A 22,658-nucleotide genomic window follows, 5' to 3' on the forward strand; every position below is an offset into this window, starting at 1 on the left:
TAATCATGCTCATGCTAAGCTGGCAGCATTCCAAGTAGCCTAATTTATTGTAACGTTTGGCACTGCAATTGCCAAGCACATAGGGCCCTGGAAATGCTCGTCAAGTAACAAAAAACAAATTTATCAAGCGACTGAAAGACCCCATGAAAAAAACTAAAGCATAAAAATGCCCCACCTGGGATATATACGGAAGAGGACGGCCCAAGAATGTTTTTAACCCCAAATTACCTCTAGATCTTAAAGCTAAAGGTAACTCATTATAGAACAAAAAAGAGTAATAAAGCAAGACACCACTTTTCAAAAACCATTCGCAATATCTTTTACCTTCCCAAAGGACTGTGCTGTGCTTTTTATTACTTAAGTCAATGTTTTTAGTAAAAAGAAAGAGTTTGCAGTTGAGATCAAACCTAAATGATTTTGTTTGTATTTCCTTTTGATTCCTGTAAAGCACTTTGTATTGCCTTGTTGCTGAAAATGTGCCATAGCCTATATGATAAAATTATCTTTACCTTTAAAAAAAATTCTGATCAAGATTTATTGATTTCCAAATGAGTTATTAGGTATAATGGAAAAAGATCAAAACAGAAAAAGAAAATAAAAATCTAAATAAGAGTTCAGAATATTTTACAAGCTGCCACAGAGAATGGCTACGAATTACACAAAAGGAGCCGCTAAAATAAAACTTTCTATATCCTCCAAATACAATGGGAATTTATAAATTCCAAGTTCAGAAAGCAAATTTAATTTTTTTAGGAAAATATTAACATTAATGAAGTATTTAAGACACATTTTAATTTATGGTTGAGTCCACTAATTTCAGAGCAGCCAAACACTTCTTACTCCTCTGGTGTTTTTCACTTTGAAATGAAAAAAGTGAAATCAAAGGTGTTAAATCAAACAATGGATTTGGACTTTGAATTGAAGCATAACAGTCTGGGAAAGGTTTAATTATGCTACAAACTGCTATTATAATATGATAGGTCAGCTATTGTTTATGAGAAGCAATCAGGTAGTGTGGGTGGGGTTTTTTGTAGAAGTTTAATGTTACGCATAACATAAATGTAAGTTTTTTATAGACATCATTTTTTTGTGCCTTTGGGGAGAAAAACATAATTTGATTATCACTTTGTTATAACCAGAAAGTTGAAAATAGTGTGATTCTTGTTTTTCCTATTATGAACCCAAAGGGTGAATTGACCGGTGTATAAAATAGCATTTTAGAGTCAACAAAGGAATTTTTAAAAATATATTAACTTAAAATCTGCTATAAAGTAAATGATAAATTTGATGACAGAGGATCAGGTTCTGTTTTTATTTGTGCTCGACTTAGTCTAGAAAACAGGATCTTCATATTTGGTTTGTCTAAGGTAGACAGATGTCTTAGGACTGGATAAAAAAATGAAAGAAAATGGGCAAAATCCAAAGAAAAACACTTAAATGCATCATAAAGGCTGAAAACCTAAAATACATTGAAAAAAAAAGTTTCTTTAGAAGGAATCTAAAGAAATTAAAAGTGGTTTCAAACTTTTGCTGTAACTATTCTTACTCTCGGGTTCTCTAACCAGATCCATGAGAGGACATCACTGTTGGAGCCCCCGAAAGTTTGAGACGACACTCTTCTACGTCATGGTCCACCGCAGAATTAATCAGTGCAGCTGCGCTGGTCTACATATATAGGCGTTGTGACTTAGGGAATTAGTGGTCAGAGGTCAAACTGTGTTCACTGGTTTACACCACACTTTATTACACAGTTATTTGATATATTTACCAATCCCGAAACTTGCTTCGATATGGAGCCGGTTATCTAAAACCTCTACAGTAGCACACACACTGAAACGCACTTCTCAGCTGGAGGACAGGAAATAATATTGCCCTGCGGCCCCCCAAACAGGCATGAACCCTAATAAATGCTTTACACTGAAAGAAACAGTGATGTAGTTCCGACACCTCTGAGCCTCCCCCAGTGAATACATTCAGAGCTAAGCCTGGTCACAGGTCAGGAGAGCTTGTAGCTCTCTGTGGTAAAGGGAGCATAGCCGCTTGAACCTGTAATATGCTCCTCTCTCCCCAGATGCCACTTGTTGGGGTTTTAGTGCAGGAGAAATTACACCTGCTCCCTGTGTGTCGATGCAGGTCTCAGGCTGAAACCAGGGGCTGCGCAACTATAAACACAAACACATAAGCAGGCCTCTAGGCCTGCAAAGGAGCGCAGACAATTCAGTATTAAAAATGAAGCTGGGGGTGGTTTGTCAGTGAGTCTTGCACATTTATTTCAGAGCAACGCCAATGAAAAAAACATTTTATGGGTTTGTGCTTCACACACCATTAAAACACAGGTTCCACTTGGAAAATATGAGCAGAACACACAGGTTAACATTCCTCTTCTAGATCTAGGAGTCCTGCTGGAGGGCTGGCACACAGGATAAAAAGAGAAACGGATATGACCTGGCTTTTTCCATCCAAATACCAGGTGCGAGGTAAAAATAACTTGACACAGTGGCTTATTTATACTGTTGACACAAGATCAATGAAGCTGTGTAGGATTAGGACGCATTATTTCTCTACTGTAGGTCTGAGCATTTGCAAGTGAGCAGCCTTAATCACAGTTAAAATGGGGCAAGCTTTTTAATCAAAAAAATCTTCTGCAAAAATAAACAACATGCAGCCTCCTCAGCGAGCCAATCACCAGGTGAAAGATGATCCTCAAAATGGGTTGAAAGAGAATGAAACTAATAAAAAGGCACTATCAACGTATCTCAGTTAGGCATTAGTCACGTGAGGGCAACTACGCCACAAGCCTGGTGTTCACTAAATGAATCCTTCTCATCCTCCGCCTGATTTATGGACCTGTAAAAACACACGTTGTTTTTAATCTACTGCTGCCTGAATCTGCCTCACTAATGAAATGTGGATGTGAACGTGTGGCATGTTTGCATGTGTGTATGGGGGGGGGAAAGGGTGTGTGTGTGTGTGCGTGTGGTTGATAATTATATATGGGCTAAAGTCTGATTCTGTGAGCATGAATTTTCTCTCTGATAAATATGCATTTGGTTATGCAGACTGATTAAGCTGTAAACCAGAGTTACAAAACACACAGATATTCAAACTTGGATGTGAAATTTCCAAAAACATGAACACAACTTCCCAGACGCTCATTATAGCTTTGCCCGGTGCACGATTGTTTGAAAGCCTGAGGCACTCCAACAAGAATCAATCTCATGAATACTGACAGAAGAGCTGGTAAACGGAAGATAAGGGTCAAACATTGACACATTTAGGTGTGTCCAAAAAATGTAGTTAAAGTATAACTGTCCTGCCTGTGAAAGCATAACCCTACCTCCAGACAATTTTTGAAAAATTCAACCATAGAGGGCTTAGTCAAGAGACACTGACAAGCAGAGGGGGTTAAGTAGGGCTGTGGTCAAAATAAGGGAAAACACCACTGTTAACTTAGTGACTTTATCAATATATTTAACATTTCAAACCAAACCCCCTAGCAACCTTTATTTAAAAAATGCGACTAGCAACAAATTCAACTTTTTTCTGTTACTAGAAACCTTTACAGCAAGAACGCATGACATGAAGCACCATGACATGAAGCACCAGTCGTTCTGCCGTAACTGTCCTGACTGAGCGAGAAGCGAACGCTGCCATGAGCCCCTCCCACTTCCTAAGCACTGCAGTCCATCTCACACTGTTGTCCTGCAGCAAACCATCTGCAGTAAGAGCAGACAGGCGACCCATTCCAGTCGGTGTCCACATTTTAAATGAATCACACATGTGTAAAACTTAAAAACGCTATTGGTCAATGATTGCCATGTTTGCAACTCCAACTCCTGACTCGCTGCAGGGGCCTGTCTGAGTGAGATGGTTTCATACCTGAACACGGAGCTGTGTTGTAGACATCAACCAAGATGTGCCATTGTAATTAATGGGAACATTCGACTGCAGTAGCCACCCTCCAACCACAGGAGGGCAGCACTAAGGCAGTTGTAGGCCAGATTTTGATAAATTACACAAATTTCCATGAAAATATGACAATTTGGACAGTAAGATACAGGTAGGATTTTAAAGCACCAATTTATAGTTTATCTGCAAACAAAAGTTGATTTTGGGTTTAGTTACTCTTTAAGGTGTTCAAAATCTACAGCAGTAAGCAGTTATGGGCAGGGTCAAACATTTGACTCCGCCTCCACAACATTCTAGAAGTAACAATTTATAGCAAAATATCTGTAACAATGCAATCATTACAATCTTGGAAGTTGGAGCTCAAATCTGGAATTTACGTCATACCCAGGTACTGATACACCAGAATAACAGTGCATTTCTTTCCATTTTATGCATTCAAACAGGAACAAAGATAGAGTAGAGGGTGTGCCCTTGGTTTAATGTGATACAAACTGCACTGTAGCAAAGTACTAAAAATGGGATGTTCCTGTAGCTTTCAAAAGATTTTCTATGCGCAGTCATCATATATGTCTCTTTACCTTTTAGAATGTGACCCCTAACAAACTCTTGCTAAGTGTTGGTAATAACATTTAATGTTCTGTGCTGTCCTCTTTGTCTGTCAGATGCTTCAACAACTACCTGGTGTCAACATCGCTACATTCATCCCATCCGAGTACTCTGTCATCCTTCTAGACGTGTCAGTTCCTTGCAAACTGAATTGTTTACAAACACATCACTATGCAGATTGTTTATGTCAGTAACTACAACATATCACACAGACATTTTATTTTTCCCAGAGACACCAAACAGAGAGTTAAGTCTAAGCTCATATGAACTTAGTCCGAGGTTCTGAGTACTTGTGCAAAGAGAGAATGGTATAATTGCAAATAAATGTTATAGCCTTGTTGCCAGATGGTTTTTGCAATCAACATGACTGTGTTTTCGTGTTTGGCAGACATCAAGTAGCCTCAGTCTATTTGGCTGCAACTTATTACAAGTGGCTCGTCTCTTGATTTGAAACATTAGAGTGCATGCTGGACTTGTCTCTCTGTGGTCAGCACTTCTCAGACTTCAATAAAAACATTCTCTGCTGGCAGAGGGAAGAGGAGAGAAAGAGCCAAAGAGATCCAGGCAACCTCTCACCTCTCCCATCATAAGAAGCCCCTGGTCCCAGGGCTACATGTACTCCTTTCACAAGGAGAAGCGAAAGAGAGAGGGATGAGGATCTGTCAGATTCAAACAACAAAGAGGTGCTGCCTTACACATCCTTCCTCGGCCTGTCCCCTTCAGTACCAGTGACATCATTTAAATCATTTAAATCCTCCCAAACATGACCCATGGCAAGTGACCCATCATTCCAACGCTCGCACCTCCTTGTGAGACAGCTGCTGAACTGCTTATTTAGCAGAAAATATCAACGGGCTAACTGTGTGATTTATTCAAAATTATTCCTCCATGGTGCTCCTTCACTCAGAGCGTTCGCCCATAGTTCATCGCGGTCCAGGCAATTAGGAGCAGGCCACACCTCTACAGGAGACAAAGCACCTGGCTGGAGCAGACAGACATAAGGAGGAACGGAGGCGAACGGCGAGCGGTTTTCCACGAAGGGCTGGAATAACTAAGCAGAGGAGCAAGGGAGAGGGAGAGAGTGAGGAATGCAAGCAAGGCACTTTAGGATTCATTTAGGTTCCCCATCTCCCTGGTCACTTTATTAGCAGTCTGGGAAGAGTGATACATGTCCCAAAGCTATGCAAAATGCATAATCAAGCATTTAAATAAACGCCATGTGGATGGGTGTGGGCACCGTGCACATGCGTATGTGTGCACCCGAGCGTGTATGCGTACTTTTGTTGCACAATGACGTGCGTGCTAAAAATGCTTACTACTGGAAAACTTCAAGGTGTTCAAGACTTACACTTTTGGACAAACGCTCTGTACTACACTTAGCCTAGTTCAGTATTCCCACAAGCGGCATTGAAGCAGCAACCCTGTGTAATGTAAAGAAATGTTTAGGAAAGTATCAGAGTAACTATAAAGAATTCCTCATCCTTGTGTGGTTGTGTTTTGAAGAAATCGCAGTCAGGTAAATCTGGTGTAAAAAAGGGGGTTTCCTCCTCAAATTGAAATCGCAATTGCACCCACTTTCAATCCATCTTTCGTCCTCTTTCAGTATCAAGATTAGATAGGAAACAGTTGAGGACATAGGAGCCTTTTTATTCCCAGTTCAACGACAGACTGTGCGTAGAAAACAAACAAGCAAATAAAGAGAGATGGGAAGGTCTCCCTGGAGAGGCAGACTCATGACACCAATATGCGAGGAAAGAGGCAAATTTTAAAAGTGCCTTATTCTGCAAATAAGGGGAGAACCGGTGCTCCTTTGTTGATTTACAGGATGCGATTTGGAAACAGACTGGCAGAAGGGAGGAAGGTGGAGAGGAAGCCACTGTTAAAGCCTTGTTTATATGACAAAAGTGAAAAGAATCTTATTAAAGATGTCAAAACACTTAAATTGGCAGTAAAATAACATTGGCAAAAAATAAGAAAAGTTTAAGTTACAATACTGTAAGACATAACAGGGATTAACAATGATCTAGTGGGCACTACGGGCCTGCTCAGTGACCTGGGAAATAGGCTTCCTTTTTCTTGATGATTTTAGGGAAAAAAAGAATAAAAAATGTCAGAACCAAAAGGTGAGTGGAGAGGACGCAAGTCATTGTGTAAGGGAAGTTACAGGAATGGTGGCAAAAAAAAGAGCAGCATCCTGAAGCCTGGAGGGGTCACAACTAACCAGGTCAGCATTTCATACATGTCACTTCCTGTCGGCCTCAGCGAGAGGAGTGTGGCTGTGGTGCGGCGTGTCATGGTGGCCGATGGGGAAGAGGGCCTGTCCGACTGACACATGAGGTTACACAGCAGGCAAATGGACAAAAGCATGGACACAAGTGACGCTCCGCTCTCCCAGGATTACTGTTCGACTTTTCATGTCAAAATATAATTGTCCAGATTTATTCCATGCAGATTCCTTTTTTCCATTTTCAAATATAAATACTAATGTTGATTATAAACTTTAGGCAGAGTTTTCAGATAGCTATGCAAATTTCAAGAATGAAAAAAACATCAGCTCAAATGAGGCATGTAAGATAACAGAATGATAACAAACATAATCATGTGTGAAGGTAAAAAAAAATTTTTTTGAAGAAATGTGAAACTCATCTTGAACTTAGTCACTTTCCCATGTTGGTCAAGATCCATAAACAAGTAGCATTATCTTATATAGTATAATATCCCAAAATATAATCAGATACACAATACCACAAACATATATGATAAAGAACAGTAAGTATTTTTCTCAGGATAAATGGCGGCCGCCTATCAGCTCCGTCTCGCTCTGCCTCTATGCCCTGTGTTAATGTTGCTGTTTGACATTGCAAGCAGCAGGCTCTTTATTCCCCTCCCAGCAGCCTCGGTGGACACCGAGCTTTAGCCTAATTGGTTCCAGAGCAGACCCTGACAGAACCCTCCTCAGCGGCATGCAGCCATATTAATACCCCCCGCCACAAACACAGACACACACACAAACAACAAAAACAAGCACAGCAATCAGCGACTAACTCGCTAATTAACGCCCTTACAAAGCATCTCATTAGCATGTGCTGTACAATGGGGCAGTGGGGGAAATGAGCATTTTGGATTAGCAAAAAGGAAAGAAATTACAAAATAAGACGGTGGAACAACAGTGAATCTGTGTGCGTTGTATTCTACTCAGGGGCCAAGGGCTTTGGTTGGCCCACAAAGCAGCACCCTGATTCTCTGGGGAATCCATTACAACTCTCTGAGGAAGACATTGGAGGGAAGATAAGCATAATTTTAAAAGCAATCGGTAAAAATAAATCTCCAGCACGCAGGCAACACTTTAGTTGTTAACCAGCAACTTAACCTGCTAGTGCTGTGAGTGGAATGGGAAATGGAAAGGTTAGGGGCCACGAGAAAAAGTATGCAGTTACAGCAAAGGCCAAGAGCTGCAGAGATGAAAGGCTTGCATCCTAGTTAAAGCTAATATAAAGAGAGAGACGCCAGGATGTAAAACATGTTGTGATTAATGTAATTAATCAGTGTTTCAGGCTATACAAACATCTGCATGTATTGGCTTTAGTTTTTTGTCTCTGCTTCACACAGTGGTTTTAATGTTACTTCAATTATATATATACTATATATAACTTTTTAACCTCATTAAGGCAGTGAGAATCAGATTGACTCTAAAACCCAATGAGAATGAGAGTGATTCCCTTCTCTGTCTTTTCGAATTCCCCAACATCCTGCAGGAAAGGTCTGACTTGACAGCTGCAATGAGACAACGACGGATATCAAATAAAATGTTATCTTTGTTAATTCTGTGTAGAACTAAATTGTTTTAATCTGAAAAGCAGCCAGGGTAACTCATGAAAACTGTGAAAAAGAAGAGGGACATACAACTCAGGTGAGAACTATAACTTAAGTAGTCTACTCCACATATCTGGAACAGTACAAAACCTTAACCAGGTTTAAGGTTTGCCACAAGCCACACAGGGGAAGCATCAAACCTAAAATAATGTCTTCTAGTATGAGAAAACCAGAAATAAACTTTTTCACTTGAAAGCAAAAGGCTATTAGAGGAAGAAAATGAACAAAATAGTGGTGGCGGCAATGTGGTGTTGGGATGCTTTTCTGCAGGATGTAGAGGGATGCTGGTTGGAGTTGATGGAAAATACAGGCCAAACCCTGCTACAACAGTTTAGCTCAAAGCCTTTTCATGTGTTGGAAGGGCCCAATCAAATCCAAACCTAAATCTAATAGAGAATCAGTTACTAGAGTTTAGGACTGTTGCTTGCAGACAGTGTTTATTCAGTCAGACTGACCATGATAAATTTTAAGATGAGGAAAGGGCAAAGATTTTAATTTATAATTTGCTAAGCTAATACAGAGATATCCCTAGGGACTTGCAGCGGTAACTACAGCAGAAGGATATGTGCATGCTTCACTTTTTCAGACTTTCTTTTTTTTTAGTAAAAACTATGCATCCTTTTCCCTTCATGCACTATTTTGTGTTGTTCTACCACATAGAACATGCAAAAATACTCTCCGAAGTTAGTGGCTGTTACAAGACAAAATGTGAAAAAGTTAGTAGGCTATATTAATATTTTTTCAAGACACAATTATAAAAAGGTTATCAAAAATATAAACATTTAAATGTGTCAAATAAAACAAAACTTCTAATTTAGAAACTAGTCAGAGAGTTACTTTCCCTATTACCAGACGTTCTGTTAGCTATTATTGTTTTGTGCTGTATTATACTGAACATTGCGCCGTTTGCTGGGAAGAATGAGCCCTCTGACCCGTTCTTCCTAGCCGTTCTGACCTGCCCACTATTCGTCATGAACCCCACTAATATACCACACTGTCAGAACATCAGGGCGGCGCTGTGCCACATCGCCCTAAACTTCAAGTAAGCAATCACAATCGCCTTCGAGAAGCGACGCAATCCCACACAGTCAGACACAGAGTAAGATGAGCGTTTCAAGAAATAGTAAGCAGGCAGTTAGAGGTCAAAGGTCGCCCGCAATCGGGACGCCGGCTTCACTTCTGGCAGCCAGAGTGGAACTCTGCGAGGGACCTGGAAGTAGATATGATGACCTTTTCTGCAAAGGACCCCCAAAATATACTCACTTATCAAAATGACCTTAACATAGGAGCATGGGAAGGTAAGCAGAGGCCATCCATCACCTTAAAGATTAATCCTCCTCTCTATTCTTCTCCTGAATCTATTAATAATGTCGCCAAAGGGGCAGAATTTGTGGCCAAGATTTATTCTGATATTGTGACTTTAATTCATTAGCCTCTAACAGGGGGGATTCCTGAGAAGGAAGAACGAAGGCAGCTTCAGAAATGCTAATTTAATGCTCTAAGAGTCAGACTCTTTATACGATTGTTAAATTTGTGAAAAATGTGCACGCGCAACTTGCCAATTTACCACAAAATGGGAGATTATCATTTACACTCAAGAGGTCACACTTACTTATGCTTTAAAAGCTACTTCCATTTGTTAATTTAGCCACATTAAGTATCTGGGATGAATCTGTGGCAGGTGCAAAGCTTGAAAATCAATTGTAGCACAGAATCTGGTACTGAGAGCTTTTCCTCACTCATTTAAACAAAGCAGTGGATTTCACACTGTGGAGCAGCACTGACAGCCCCAGGGGCATACTTCAATTAGAGACTTTGGCGAGTTTAAACACTGTAGATCTACTCACGCTTAAAGGCGTTTGTCTCCCGCTCTAACCCCCCCGCACCCCCATCTCCCCTTTTTTCTCCTCCCTCTCAGCCTTTCTTCTCATATCTGCGCCAACCACTCACTCTCCTCCATCTTCAAGTCCTGCTCTCTGTAATCAACCCAGCACTAATAGCTTATTCTTTCTGCTCCAGCACCCACATTTCGCTTGTTTATTTTCCCAAACTCGTAAATCTGGGCACATGTCACAAGTGCAGCGATATTAGAGCAATAATCTCAGGTAATTATCAGATGCCCTTTCACATTTACTTCCTCCCTCCGCCTCCCTCCATCCCTTTAACTCTTGCTCTATGGAGACACAGAGGAATCAGCATTGCTCCAGAGAGCTGTGTTTGTATGAACTTAACCTTTAGTAATTTTTAAAAAGACATGCTTTTTTTTTTTCATTCATTCCAAATTTATTTTCTCATTCAAGCAATTTATATAACTCTAAATGACAATTATTTTGCAAAAAAAAAGAATTATGTTAACACCTCAAGATCTTTAATCAGCAAATGCTGTCAGATTTCTAAAGTTTTAGTCAGATTTGTTTGCTTTTCCGATTTGCCTGATTTTGCCCCTGGTCAGAAGTGTTTACTAACCTGATAATTAGCCTTCATTGTAAAGCATTTCCAGTCATTCAAAATACTAAAATAGTTAAATAAACTGGTCCCCATCTCACAGGTCATGTCTGCTTGAAGGATTCAATAAAAGTAACATAGTCAAATCTCAAGGCTCATTGACAGATGCTGTCCTACTCACCCACTCCTGCTGTATGAGGATAACTGCCTTGCTGGCCCGGGACAAGTTTCGACACGCCAGGATCACATGAGCTCCGTGAAGAGCAAAAGACCTGGCCGTCTCAAAGCCTGAGACAGAAGAGAGGAGACAAAAGTAGGAGGTAGTAAAAAAAAATTTAAAAAGATTTGAAAAGCGAGCATTTCTTCAAAGATTAGTTTCATTTTGAAAATATCTTTGATTCTACGCGGCTGAATCTAATAAGGTGGTGGAGGGGCGTGTGGGTGCAAACTAAAGTCTTCATCAATTTTCCATATAATTTATTTTATTGAGTAGCTCAGTGGTCTAGCAGTGGGAGTTAATCATTTCTCTCTGAAGTGATGAAACTGATTGAATCATTGTGGCTCAAGACTTCGCCCTCTCATCTCAGATCAAGTTTTGATTCTGGCCCGGCAGCTCCCGGGAACCCGTCGCTGCTCACACCAGTTTACGAAGGAGGGGAATCAGCTGTTAATTATGTTAATAATTACGCAGTGATGGCAGTAATTAAGAAAAAATGGTTTATAATGAGAGAAGGCAAATGAAAACAGACATGCCGTTCAAACTAAATCACAGTGTGATATTCCAGCACATCAAAAGGGGCTCTGATAAGTGCGTTTCTCTTATGAAACTAGGGTCTGCAGATACCCTCAGAATTTATCAGTCCGACTCCGCTTCATGGCTCCATCCAAATCATGTAACCATGATAAAACTGACAAAAACTGGAGATAGAGAGAGAGAAGTTCATTTCTAAATTACAAGTGTAAATGGGTCATTTCATCCCGTAGGTTGAATTAATTTATGAAATCAACTTTTCCCTTCGCCATATTTTTATTTCCTTTTGACATTTACTATCTCTCACGACATCGAGGAGAAGTTTAGCAGCACTAAGTCAGTCTAAATACAAACTACTACACATTTATGTATGCTTAATAAGGGTGCGGCTCCTGACTGACAAACTGAGGGCCAGCGCAGTAGCCAGAGTGCATCAGAGGGTGAATTAATATGAACTGTAATTAGATTATATGTCTTAATCTGATTTTCATTAAGAGCAAAACTGGGAGGCCTAATTGTTAGAAGAGTGTTAAGGACTAATATCTATTAAAACTCAAAATTGGAATAGGACTGGAATCCCTCTCTGACAAGTGAAGCATGGAAATGAAATTATGTGACACCTTATTAGGTGTAACGGAGGGGACTGTGGCTGAGAGCAGAGATCGCTTCAGCGGTAAGAAATGGACATAAAAATAAAAACAATGTGGCCAAAAAATATAAAAATTGCACACAGGGTAAAATGTGGCTTTATATTTATAGCAGTAGGACCAAGAAGATTTATTCTCAGAATGTTTATACATGTATTAACTCATTTCCAACCTGGCTCAGTTCAAGTAAAATAAGTGCAAATTCTTACATCTTCAGCCACAGATGCACTTAATGTTCAGAAGCACCAAACAATAGCAATTAGGCAAACATACTTCAGCTTTTCAGGCATTAGTAAAGGAACAATTATTACCCTCTCTAATAGAAATACACCATGTAAAGATACACACTTAAAACCTGGCAAATACTTCCAATGTATTATTTTTTTAAATTTTGGACAACTTTTGAGTGATATGTTTGAAAACATTCAAAAATATTTGGAGACCGCTGAGTAAGCTGATGGAGGGAGGACATATAAAATGCTTTTATCTAGGCCAAGCTCAGAGCTGACCATCTGGAAAAACAACAACACTTTTTTCCTGATAATCATCTTTCCATTGGAAAAGTAACATTAAAACAGTGCAGCGTTATAACACTTGGATAGAAAAAATTCAGTCTCTCAAAACTCAATTGGATGAGTAAATACATTTTCCGTATTTTTTAAAATTATTATTATTGGTCCGACGTAATAGCTGGACCTAAAATGCTACATTTAAAATTTTCAATTCGGGTAAAAAGAGCCTTTTTCAGATGGGGAAAGCTTTGTTTTCTTCTAAATTATAGATTGTATGTACAACTGTAATGAACTGCTTTTACCCTTATGTATATGTAGAAAACCAAATAGCATGTGCATTTATATCTACAAAATTTACTTTTTCAGGCTATTTCTCAAACACTGCTGTAAACAAAACAGATGTTGGTTTATTGTTTTTTTATTATCATATCTACCTTCAACTAAAGAGTGCTGAAGTTCCACATGGGGAAAAAAATATTAATTTAAATCAATTTACATCAACTATCTTAAATGTTCTAAAATGTCTTCTTTCTTTTTGGAAGTACAAAATTAGATCATTTCTTAAATAAAAAAATGAGAGAGCAACAAAGAGCCCTATAAGTTATTAGTTTTAAAGCAGAAAGCTAGAGATTGATAGGATATATGACATACCAATTGACTATGTCTAGTCTTGTTTAGTAGTCTCTATGCAACATTTTATAGAACAAATTTTAAAAACATGGCATGATTTTTTAGCCTGTATAAATTGGACAAGAGTAGTTGCTTCTGGTAAACAACAACCGTTCACACTCACTTGTTGTGTGTACAAACCATGAAAGTGAAATTAATCGACACCAGTGTTTTCCATAATGGAGGACAAATTAGAATATGGCAGCGACAACGGCAGCCGCACAGGAGCTATGTATTTGCGATGACAAATAACAAGGGCTTGACATTAATTGTGAAATAACGAGAGCGGCATTGCTGTAACAGGGACTCCCCGCCCCTTTGCCCATGTTACCGGTGGAGAGGGCTTGCAGTGAAATTAGTTCTTGGTCAGGTGTACAACGAAAGGATCCTGTTCAGGCATTGTACGCTCATGGTGCTACATGACAAGAGGTCAGATGCCGGGTTTCTCCCACGCTCGTGGATCGACAGATGCCGTGAGCCGTTTTACAACACGCGGCAGGCCTCCCAGAATGCAGCGCTGGTCCAGATTTGTTTTTGTCTAATTAGACACAAACAGAGCAAACCCAAACACAATGAGAGAACGTGGCCTTAAAAAGCCAGGAGATGAAATGGAAAGCCTCTGATTGTGTGCTTGCTCGCTGTGGGGCTTCACAAGGTAACAGAAATACAGTAAATGGCTCGGCTGTTGTTGAAATTGTGTTTTACTGTAATATATAAAAAGCATAAAAATGTGTAAAATGTCCATTAAGCAGTGAATGCTCTTCATGGTACATTAGGATCCTGGCCCCACTGATATCCCACAATAATGAGTGTGATTTAGTGATTTCACGCTTTGTTTGTCCTCCCTGGCCCACCGCCCCCCTCCGGATCCCCTGCCCCCTCCCTCCACTCGTACACAGGTGTATTGGCTCCATGTAATGAGATCATTACCAGCATCGTCGGCGAACGTGTTTATTTGGCAAACGGAGCAGCCGGCTCCTTCTCTCTCCTGATCTGCAACCAAAGAGGCATTTAACTAAAATAAGCTCTGCAGTACAATTGGGCAATCAGAAGTCAATTCAAATCATTACAAGGCCTGAGGGGCAAACACGTCGAGTTCCTACAATCCTCCTCTGCCAGAGCTGAAGTTGTGCTTGGGAAAACACAGGAGCGGCACAGTTAATGAACTGACTGCAGGACTGTGCAGAAATGTTGGGTCACAATGCAAAGACTGAAGTAAGAGGGGAAAAAAACATAAAGCTGATGAAAAACATTAGAGAAGCCCAAAATATTTAATGAAATTGTATTGTCTTGAACATAACACTTAAATATGGTTTGCTGCTCATGTGGGTCGCTTCTGATGGGTTATTCCACAACAGCTGAGTTAAATGGAGGCACACCTGCTGATTTATTTTAAAGGCAGCACCTGAAACGCACTACTTGCTGGTAGGACATCATAAAAAAAACAACCAAAATATCAAGGTAAAAATGTCACCATGGCTAGAACCTTCAGTTGGATTCAGAAAAGTTGATATGGAGACAATCAAAAATAAAATCACAGAAGGCTCTAGAGGTGGATGAGATGAGTGTGTACTTGCAAATGTAAACAATGAGCCCTGTTATCGAGTGTATAAACACTGGTGTTAGAGAACAGTGGTGTATTTATTTCCTGCAGATCAGCTCCAAGTCATGCACATGCAGGCTGTAAACAGCTTGTTTTTTTTTATAAATGCCTTTCTTTCCTTCAATTTAATGTAATAGAACTACAAATAAACATGGGGAAAGTAATACAACGTTCTAAAGTTGTATTAACAGATTGAATTTTCAAACAACAAAGTAACTCCAAATACAACTGCCAACACATGACTGAGTGATATTTGCACCTGTTCCATTGGCTGTTGTGAGCTCTTTTGTTTTTTTGTTTTGTTTTTTACCCAAGAAGCACAGAAAAACCCAACTCTCTGACTCTTTCTGACTTTTAAGATCCCCTCTAATTCCCCTCCACTGGTCCAAGAGGAGGAAGATGTCACCCCAAAAGTGGAATGTATGGTTGGTAATTACAGCCCAAGGTTGAGCTGTTCCAGGCGAGAGCACTGGAGTGCTTCCATTACCCCTCCTTGTCCCCTCCTGCCTCCATCCTGCACCCCCCTTCTCTCCTATGTTGTCATCTGTCTGGGGACCCATCCTCCTCCCTCCTCTTTCTCTGACCCTCTGAGTCAAACTCCAGCTCCCCACAAAGTCTCTCGTCATGGCCTTACACACCACACTGGACACCACCGGTCCTCAGGTCTCAAATAGAGAGAAAGTGATGGTGGCAAAGTTAGACGAAAGCAAACTGAATCCCACCTGTGCAGCCCCTCGAAGGCTATTCAAGCACCTAGTAGGGTTGAGCACTGTCATCAAAAATCCCCCCAATCATGTAACTTTCATCCCCTCATCATGTACAGACTATAAACCCGATAGATCTATAAACTACTTGACTACACACAATAACTTCATACTCCTTTGTTTTATTTTACCTACAGCCTTTAATCACACATATTCTATCCTCTCCTACTAACCACTTCCCTTTACTAAATTAGAGCTGTAATTATTATTATTATTATTGAGGAGCTCTGGCCAGCAGCATAATGTGTTTTCCACAGTCTTCATAGCAATTTTGATCTAGGTTAATAAAGTTGAACAATTTGACTAACAAAATCTGTTTTCATTACGTTGCCAATAAACACATTCATCAATAAGGGCATGAAAAAATAAAATAACGTAAAATGAAATAAAACAATATACAACCACTGATTTGCTAGCAATTCAGAAAAGACAGAGCTGGTCAGTGTCATGCATTACTTAAGTATTTAAACCCTTTTAAATTTTTCCAAGTTTTGTTGTTTTGCAATGACAAACTTCAGTGTATGCTATTTGGATTTCACAACACAGATTAACACAAAGTGATGAATAATAGAAATAGAGTGGAAATGATATGAGATTTTTTGTTTTAATCTGAAAAATGTCTGAGTAACTTGAGACAATGCTTTGGAGAATCACATTTTGCTCCAGTTGCAGGTCTTATCTTTTACAGCTTCCCACATCAATAGACTGAAGACTGGGTGACTGAAATTGTTACCCAAAATAGCTAAAGGTCAGATTGGGCATAGAGTCTGTTAGAAAAATCTGTCAATTCTTGCTAAGGATTCTGATTGGGCCTTTTGAACACATGCATATGGTTTGAGTTAAGCCATTTTAGAGTAGCTCTGGGTGTATCTTTAATGACGTCCTACTACTTGAAGGTAAACCTCTGCCCCAGTCTCAAGTCTTTTACGGCCAGTATAACAGGTTGGTTTTTTTCCAGAATTGTCCTGTACCTGGCTCCCTCAGTGTTCCCATCAACATAATGATAATTTTCCCCGTCTCTGCTGAAGAAAACCTATTTCATGATGCTGCCACAACCACATTTCATCACGCAGTATTACTCTTCCAGAGCATTTTACTAGAAACCCTAAAAGTTTGGCTATGATCTTTCACATGTTTGCAAAGTCCATTTCCTGGCTTTTCACAAACTCAAGAGGACTTCTTAAGGCCTTTTTGTCAGCATTGCGTTGCTACTTTCCACTATTAAATGAAGGCCAAACCTGTAAATAGTACAACAAAGAGTTCTGTCAACAAATCCTCCTACTTGAGGTGTGGAGCTTTGCAGCTCCTCCAGAGTTACCATGAGCTAATGCTCTCCACAGTTTGCAGTTGTCTCACAATCCTTCAATTTCAAGATGATGGATTAAACTGAGTGAAATATTTAAAGCTTAAATTATTATTTAACTACCTCACCCAGCTCTTAACTTCTCCAGAACTTTCCCCCTGACTTGTCCTGTGTTCCTAGGTTCTCATGATGACGTTTTTTTCTAACTTTCTCACAGAACTAAAAAAATCCCAACAAGTAGGTTGTTACTTATTAGTTAACATCTGAAAGTCATTGGTAGGGCTGATTTTACTTATGGGTATCAGAACAAAAGGGGCTGAAGAATAGTGCTTTAAAATTATGCTGCATTTTGAGTTATCACTTGAAATCCATTCAAATCTGCGACTGCAATCTGAAACTATGAAAAAGTTCAGGGGGTATGAATACTTCAGCAAGAGACTGTATGTCTCAGTGGGTGCCCACACACAAAATCACTGAAGTCAGTCTGGATATCATCTGAACTAAAAACAGCCACTCAGAGGCCCAGACATCTTCTCCAGGAACATCTTTTTATCCATCTAATTCCTCCCACTATGAATAATGCAGTTCCCTCCTTACCGAGGCTCGGGTTTAACGCGTCGCTGCGCGCCTCTTTAAGGGGGTACTTATTCATAAACAGCAGTGCAGTAAATACCAGAGCTTTGCAGCCAATTTAATGGCAGTTATGCCTAACAAATCTGCCTCAATCTAATGATCAGCCACAAAGCTCGGCTGCGGGTTTAATCTGCGAGCGGAGGCTCCCACAACTCCGCGACTCACTGAATACGCTTAGGGATCTCTCCATCCAAAGAGCGGAGTGCGCCGGCCCTGACACTTAATCCACACAGCACAACAGTGGGATCAGTGCAAATACATGAACAACGTTAGTCTTTCATGAATAAAAATAAAGTCCTAAAATACTGCGGAGGCGATACATTAAGATAAATAAAACATCATGAGGTGCTCTTTTTGCAAATCCCCCTCCATCTGGGTGTTTTCTGTTATCCCAGCACTGACCACACACCTTTGAAACAATAACAAGAGGATTTCAATGTATACATTCATACTGAGTAGAGCTTTTGCAGCAGGATGTAATTCTGTAAGAAAGTAGCTTTAGAAGAGAGTCAGGTTAGAATCATAAGAAGCAAAAAAAACACAAAAGAAAAATAGGAATCAGACAGATTTGCCTTGATTTACTCTGATTGGGGATCAGAAGGTCAAATGCCAAGAGAATTACTTTTTTTAATTTGATAAATGCACCCATTAATGAACAACCACTATTTTGTGGCAATAAATGCATCAGACAACACCATGCAATTTAACGCACTTTTTGGAGTGTATTGAAATCAGGTAAAGGTTTGGGGAAAATGTTTTGCTGTATAAACTGAAATAATCTTGTTATTCGTTCAATTTCAGTTAGATTCCAAGCTACCTTGTCAAGGAAACTATAGTTCTTTTTTCTATGTTTGGAATTATATAAATCAAAATATATATATTTTTTAAAAAGTAGAAATAAATGGAAATTTGCATGTCAGATCTCAAAAGAAACCAGAAAATTTGAATTTGCCAATTTTTCTTTGATTAAATCTAAACACTGATTAGCAGTTATAACACCAAAAAATGTATTTCATTATTTAGATAAAAACAAAACAAAGAACATTTTTATCTCAGTTAAATAAAAAAATAAAATTATACATTTATGGGGCATATTCTTTGATACATAACAAGGGATTGTCTTATCCCTTGTTATTTTTCTACATTTTCTTAAATCCAAGTTAGGAGCTCTGCAGAACCCTGCAGTGATTTTTTTTTTTTGTTACGTCACATAATCCCTAATCAAATTTAAATTGTTGGGGCATCACATACCTCAGTGGGAGATCACCATATACTGAGGCTACAAACCTCAACGCAGTTGTCCTCTGTTCAATTTCCACCCCTGGACCATTTACTGCATGTCTCCTGCTTCTCTCTCCACTTTTCTTCCTGTCCATCTACTAATGAATAAAGGAAGCTAGAGCCACAATAAAACTTTTTAAAAAATTTTTAATTGTCAGGTCAGACTTAAAAAAAAAAAATCTGTAATTTTGTTGGGCGGAAAAAAAGCCTCATTTGTGAACTTCTAACAAGGACACATAAGTCGAAACAATATTACAATCAGTGACAGCTAAAACAAAGTTGTTCACATTATTACCACTAATACCTATGCTTAGGAATTGAAATCAAAAGTTTAGTCAAAGGTCAAAAAATTATTCATTTTTTTTTTTCTTGTTTTGTTTTAGGATATGTATTTTACCAAAAATAGCTATATGTTTGTTTTCTGTATCTATTGTGCTGGATCAGGAGCAAAACACAAAAAAATGCACATTCAAGGCAGTTGTGTCTGAATAATCTGTCTGGGTGAGACAGGGGTCAATGTGTTATTTCTGACCACTATTAAACATACATTGTGTTGACAACATGGTAACTGGCTGACTGATGATGTACCTCAGGTTGTGGGATACATAAACCCACATATATTTCCCAAAAGAGCTGTCAGGGGGCACATGTGACTGCATGTGCTAACAGATGACAATACAAATATAGTCTCGCTTTAACGGAGATCATATTTTAGGATATAGATCATAATAAATCCACTGCTTCATATATGGTATTCATTCTATATTTATCACAAAAAGAAGTATTTTGTCTCTCAAACCAGAGGGGCCTGGAGATTTCATGAGAAAGGTCCTTTAAGTATAAATGCTCCATGGACCTCTGGCCAGTAAATAACCTGAGAGTTAGCTGATAGCAGGGAATTAGAGCCAGAGCAGGAGTGCGTAATGGGGATGGATAGGAGGCTCAGGCTTGGGTCACAGCCGTTTAGGAATCAATGCAGAGGTACAGGTGAACCACCACAGGTCTATGCGAGAGAGAAAACCTTTGGGAAGTACAGGGAGAGGGGGGGGTGGGCTTGGGGGACAAACTACAATCATTCATTTCCATTATCACAATTAAAAATCACCACTCAGGTCGCTTTCTGTTTAATTTGCAACAGAAAGCAAGAGAGAGGAAGACTAATGTTGCAAACACCGCCAAGACGAGCTGCATTACCGTCTCGCCTCCCTCTGACGGGCACACCGGACCTTCCAGGCTTCTCACCAACCCATGGTATTTCACGCATAAATAAATTAACGTGTGCACTTTTCATGTTCACATGCATTAAGAGTAAAATTAAGGAGCTCAAATGTAAATTTTCCAATTAAATAATATCCTACCATTACTAATAATAAAAATGTCACCCTTCCTGTCTAAGACGTGAGCACTGGGGAAAGTGGAAATAGCTTTGACACGTGCTTTAAAACACTATTGATGCTATTAAAATGCTAAGTGGGTCCAAGCAATTGGCATAACCACATTTCACTTTAGGAACGTCAAAGGACGACGCAACAAGAAGCAATTACTACAAGAATATTGTTAATTACGGCCGCTGCATTTTTAATAAGGGGCAGAGTAAAACAAAGGTTATGTTAATATGAGTTTATTAAGAATTCATACACTATGAAAATGTCTGTGGGGTGTAGCTACCTGAGACAGTCTATAGGAAATCTGATCTTTTTTTTTCTTTTACCCCACGTAAACACCTTTATTTTTAACAAATACTTCACAGCAAATGTTAAATGTGGGTTCTATGTTTCATTATTATGTTTTTAATCATGACAAAGTAATAAAAAAACACATGAGAAAGAATTTCTTGTGATAATGGTTTAAAACCCAAAAAACAGTCCTCCTGTGCCCTCTTGTGGTAAAACTGTGAACATCCACCCTCTTTCTTTTTATGCAGTTCCAGCAAAAGATAATTACAGGTGGGAATGTTGCACCTTTTGCAGTTACTTGTAGATAATATTGGTTTAGTGAAAGCCTTCTTTCTCCTTAAAAGTAAAAAGTGGTTAGCTTCACACTTCTACAGTTCCACTAAATATTTCCTGAATGGTGGGATTAAGCTTGCATGCATGCAGCTGTCTTAAAAAAGTTATTTTAGGATTACCACTGTTTTAAAAGGAATATATATATATGTGTGTATATATTTTATATGCTTTGATATCTGATCAATGCTTCTGGTTTCTTCATTATCCATACTATTTAGATGAAATATGAAAAAGTATCACTGTCAAAATTATATTTTGTAAAAACACATATTGATTTTGGCACCACAAAGTGAAAACTAGTAAGAAATAAATGAAATGGTTGATTCTAAGGTCATCTTTTATTTTAGCAAAAAAATAAATAAAAAGTTACCGTGAATAATAAAAAAAATTATTTAAAAAAAAAAAGAATCATTACACCAATAACAGATGTGCTGGACAGTTAGCTGTCCATCCAGGACAAAACCTTTTTTCATGTTTGCAAGGTAGATTTTTTTTTTTTTAAATTAAGTAATTTGTTATCATATGTTCCATCAAGTTTAGTCAACTCTTACAAAATTTTATGAACTGGATGTTCACTAAATACACCTCTTAACTAAATTGTACAAAAATATTACGGTAAGTTAACAGACTGACTGAACTGAAGCACAACACACTTGAGATAAACATTTCTATTTAATTTCAGGTTTTACTACAGTTTATAAGAATAGAACAATAAATCTTAGAAAATTCTGTCTATAAAATAAGGATTAAAAAACTTTGATACAAAAGTAGACAAAAACGCCAATTTTTTTCTATTTAACATCAGCTTGGTTATTGCGCCATCCTAAGGTCGGTTTTGTCACACCTTGTCTTACAATTTTTCTTCCAAAAAGCTGAACAAAACATTTTGTTATGAATAATAAGCTCCACAGACAAAAAAAACAGACATTTTAACAATAAATAAATAAATAAATAGATGTACTGTTGAAGTTCCACCCAACTCAATAGACACGTTATGTCTGTTGAGATTATATTACACACAACTGACCTCCATTTACTAAGTAAGTGATGGTAATTAGTTGGACTGGATTTCTATTTAAGGTAACAAAGTAAAAGTGCTTCATTTCAATTGCACACTGCACTTTTTAGATTTAGATATGTAAAAGAACTTGAAAACGATTCCTGCACTACCTTGTGATAGTCTAACACATAAAATCCCAGTAAAATGCACTGAGAATTGTGCCTGTGCTGTGAAGTTTGAAAATGTTTAAAGAGTGTGAGTGTCTAATATTGAGAGGTAGGCACTGTGGCAGGATAGAGCAGAGTGAAGAGTGAGAGTAAGCAAATTTCACTGCTTTAAAAAAGTATTTTTAGTACTGTGTACAGACACTGTGTCTGAAGGTGGAACAAACTCCAAGGGCACCACTCTCTTACCATAGGAAGTAAATTTATCTCTTCCAAAGAAGATTTTTCAGAATACTTTACACCTAAAAACATTATCACTAAGTTTATCCTTCTGTGATAAATGCCTGTCCCAAATGGACTTATTTGGTTCAAATCAGGAATGCAGTTTCTGGATGAGTAAATATGAAATTGACCTTTTTTCAAAATAGGTCTTAAATGATTTTCTTTAAAACAACAGATGGATATAACCCAACATGGATCATCTATTTT

General features: G+C 38.7%; 1 protein-coding gene across 1 annotated transcript in view; it reads right to left on the reverse strand.

Annotated features, from left to right (window-relative positions):
- wwox (WW domain containing oxidoreductase) overlaps positions 1–22,658 on the reverse strand; it is a 156,059-nt gene that overhangs the window by 130,301 nt on the left and 3,100 nt on the right. The window contains exon 5 of the mRNA XM_023352056.1: positions 11,015–11,121. Coding sequence (XP_023207824.1) covers positions 11,015–11,121 — 107 coding nt within the window. The remainder of the gene's footprint in view (positions 1–11,014; positions 11,122–22,658) is intronic.

The sequence above is a fragment of the Xiphophorus maculatus genome, chromosome 2 (assembly GCF_002775205.1).
Source record: "Xiphophorus maculatus strain JP 163 A chromosome 2, X_maculatus-5.0-male, whole genome shotgun sequence".
NCBI classification, from domain to species: domain Eukaryota; kingdom Metazoa; phylum Chordata; class Actinopteri; order Cyprinodontiformes; family Poeciliidae; genus Xiphophorus; species Xiphophorus maculatus.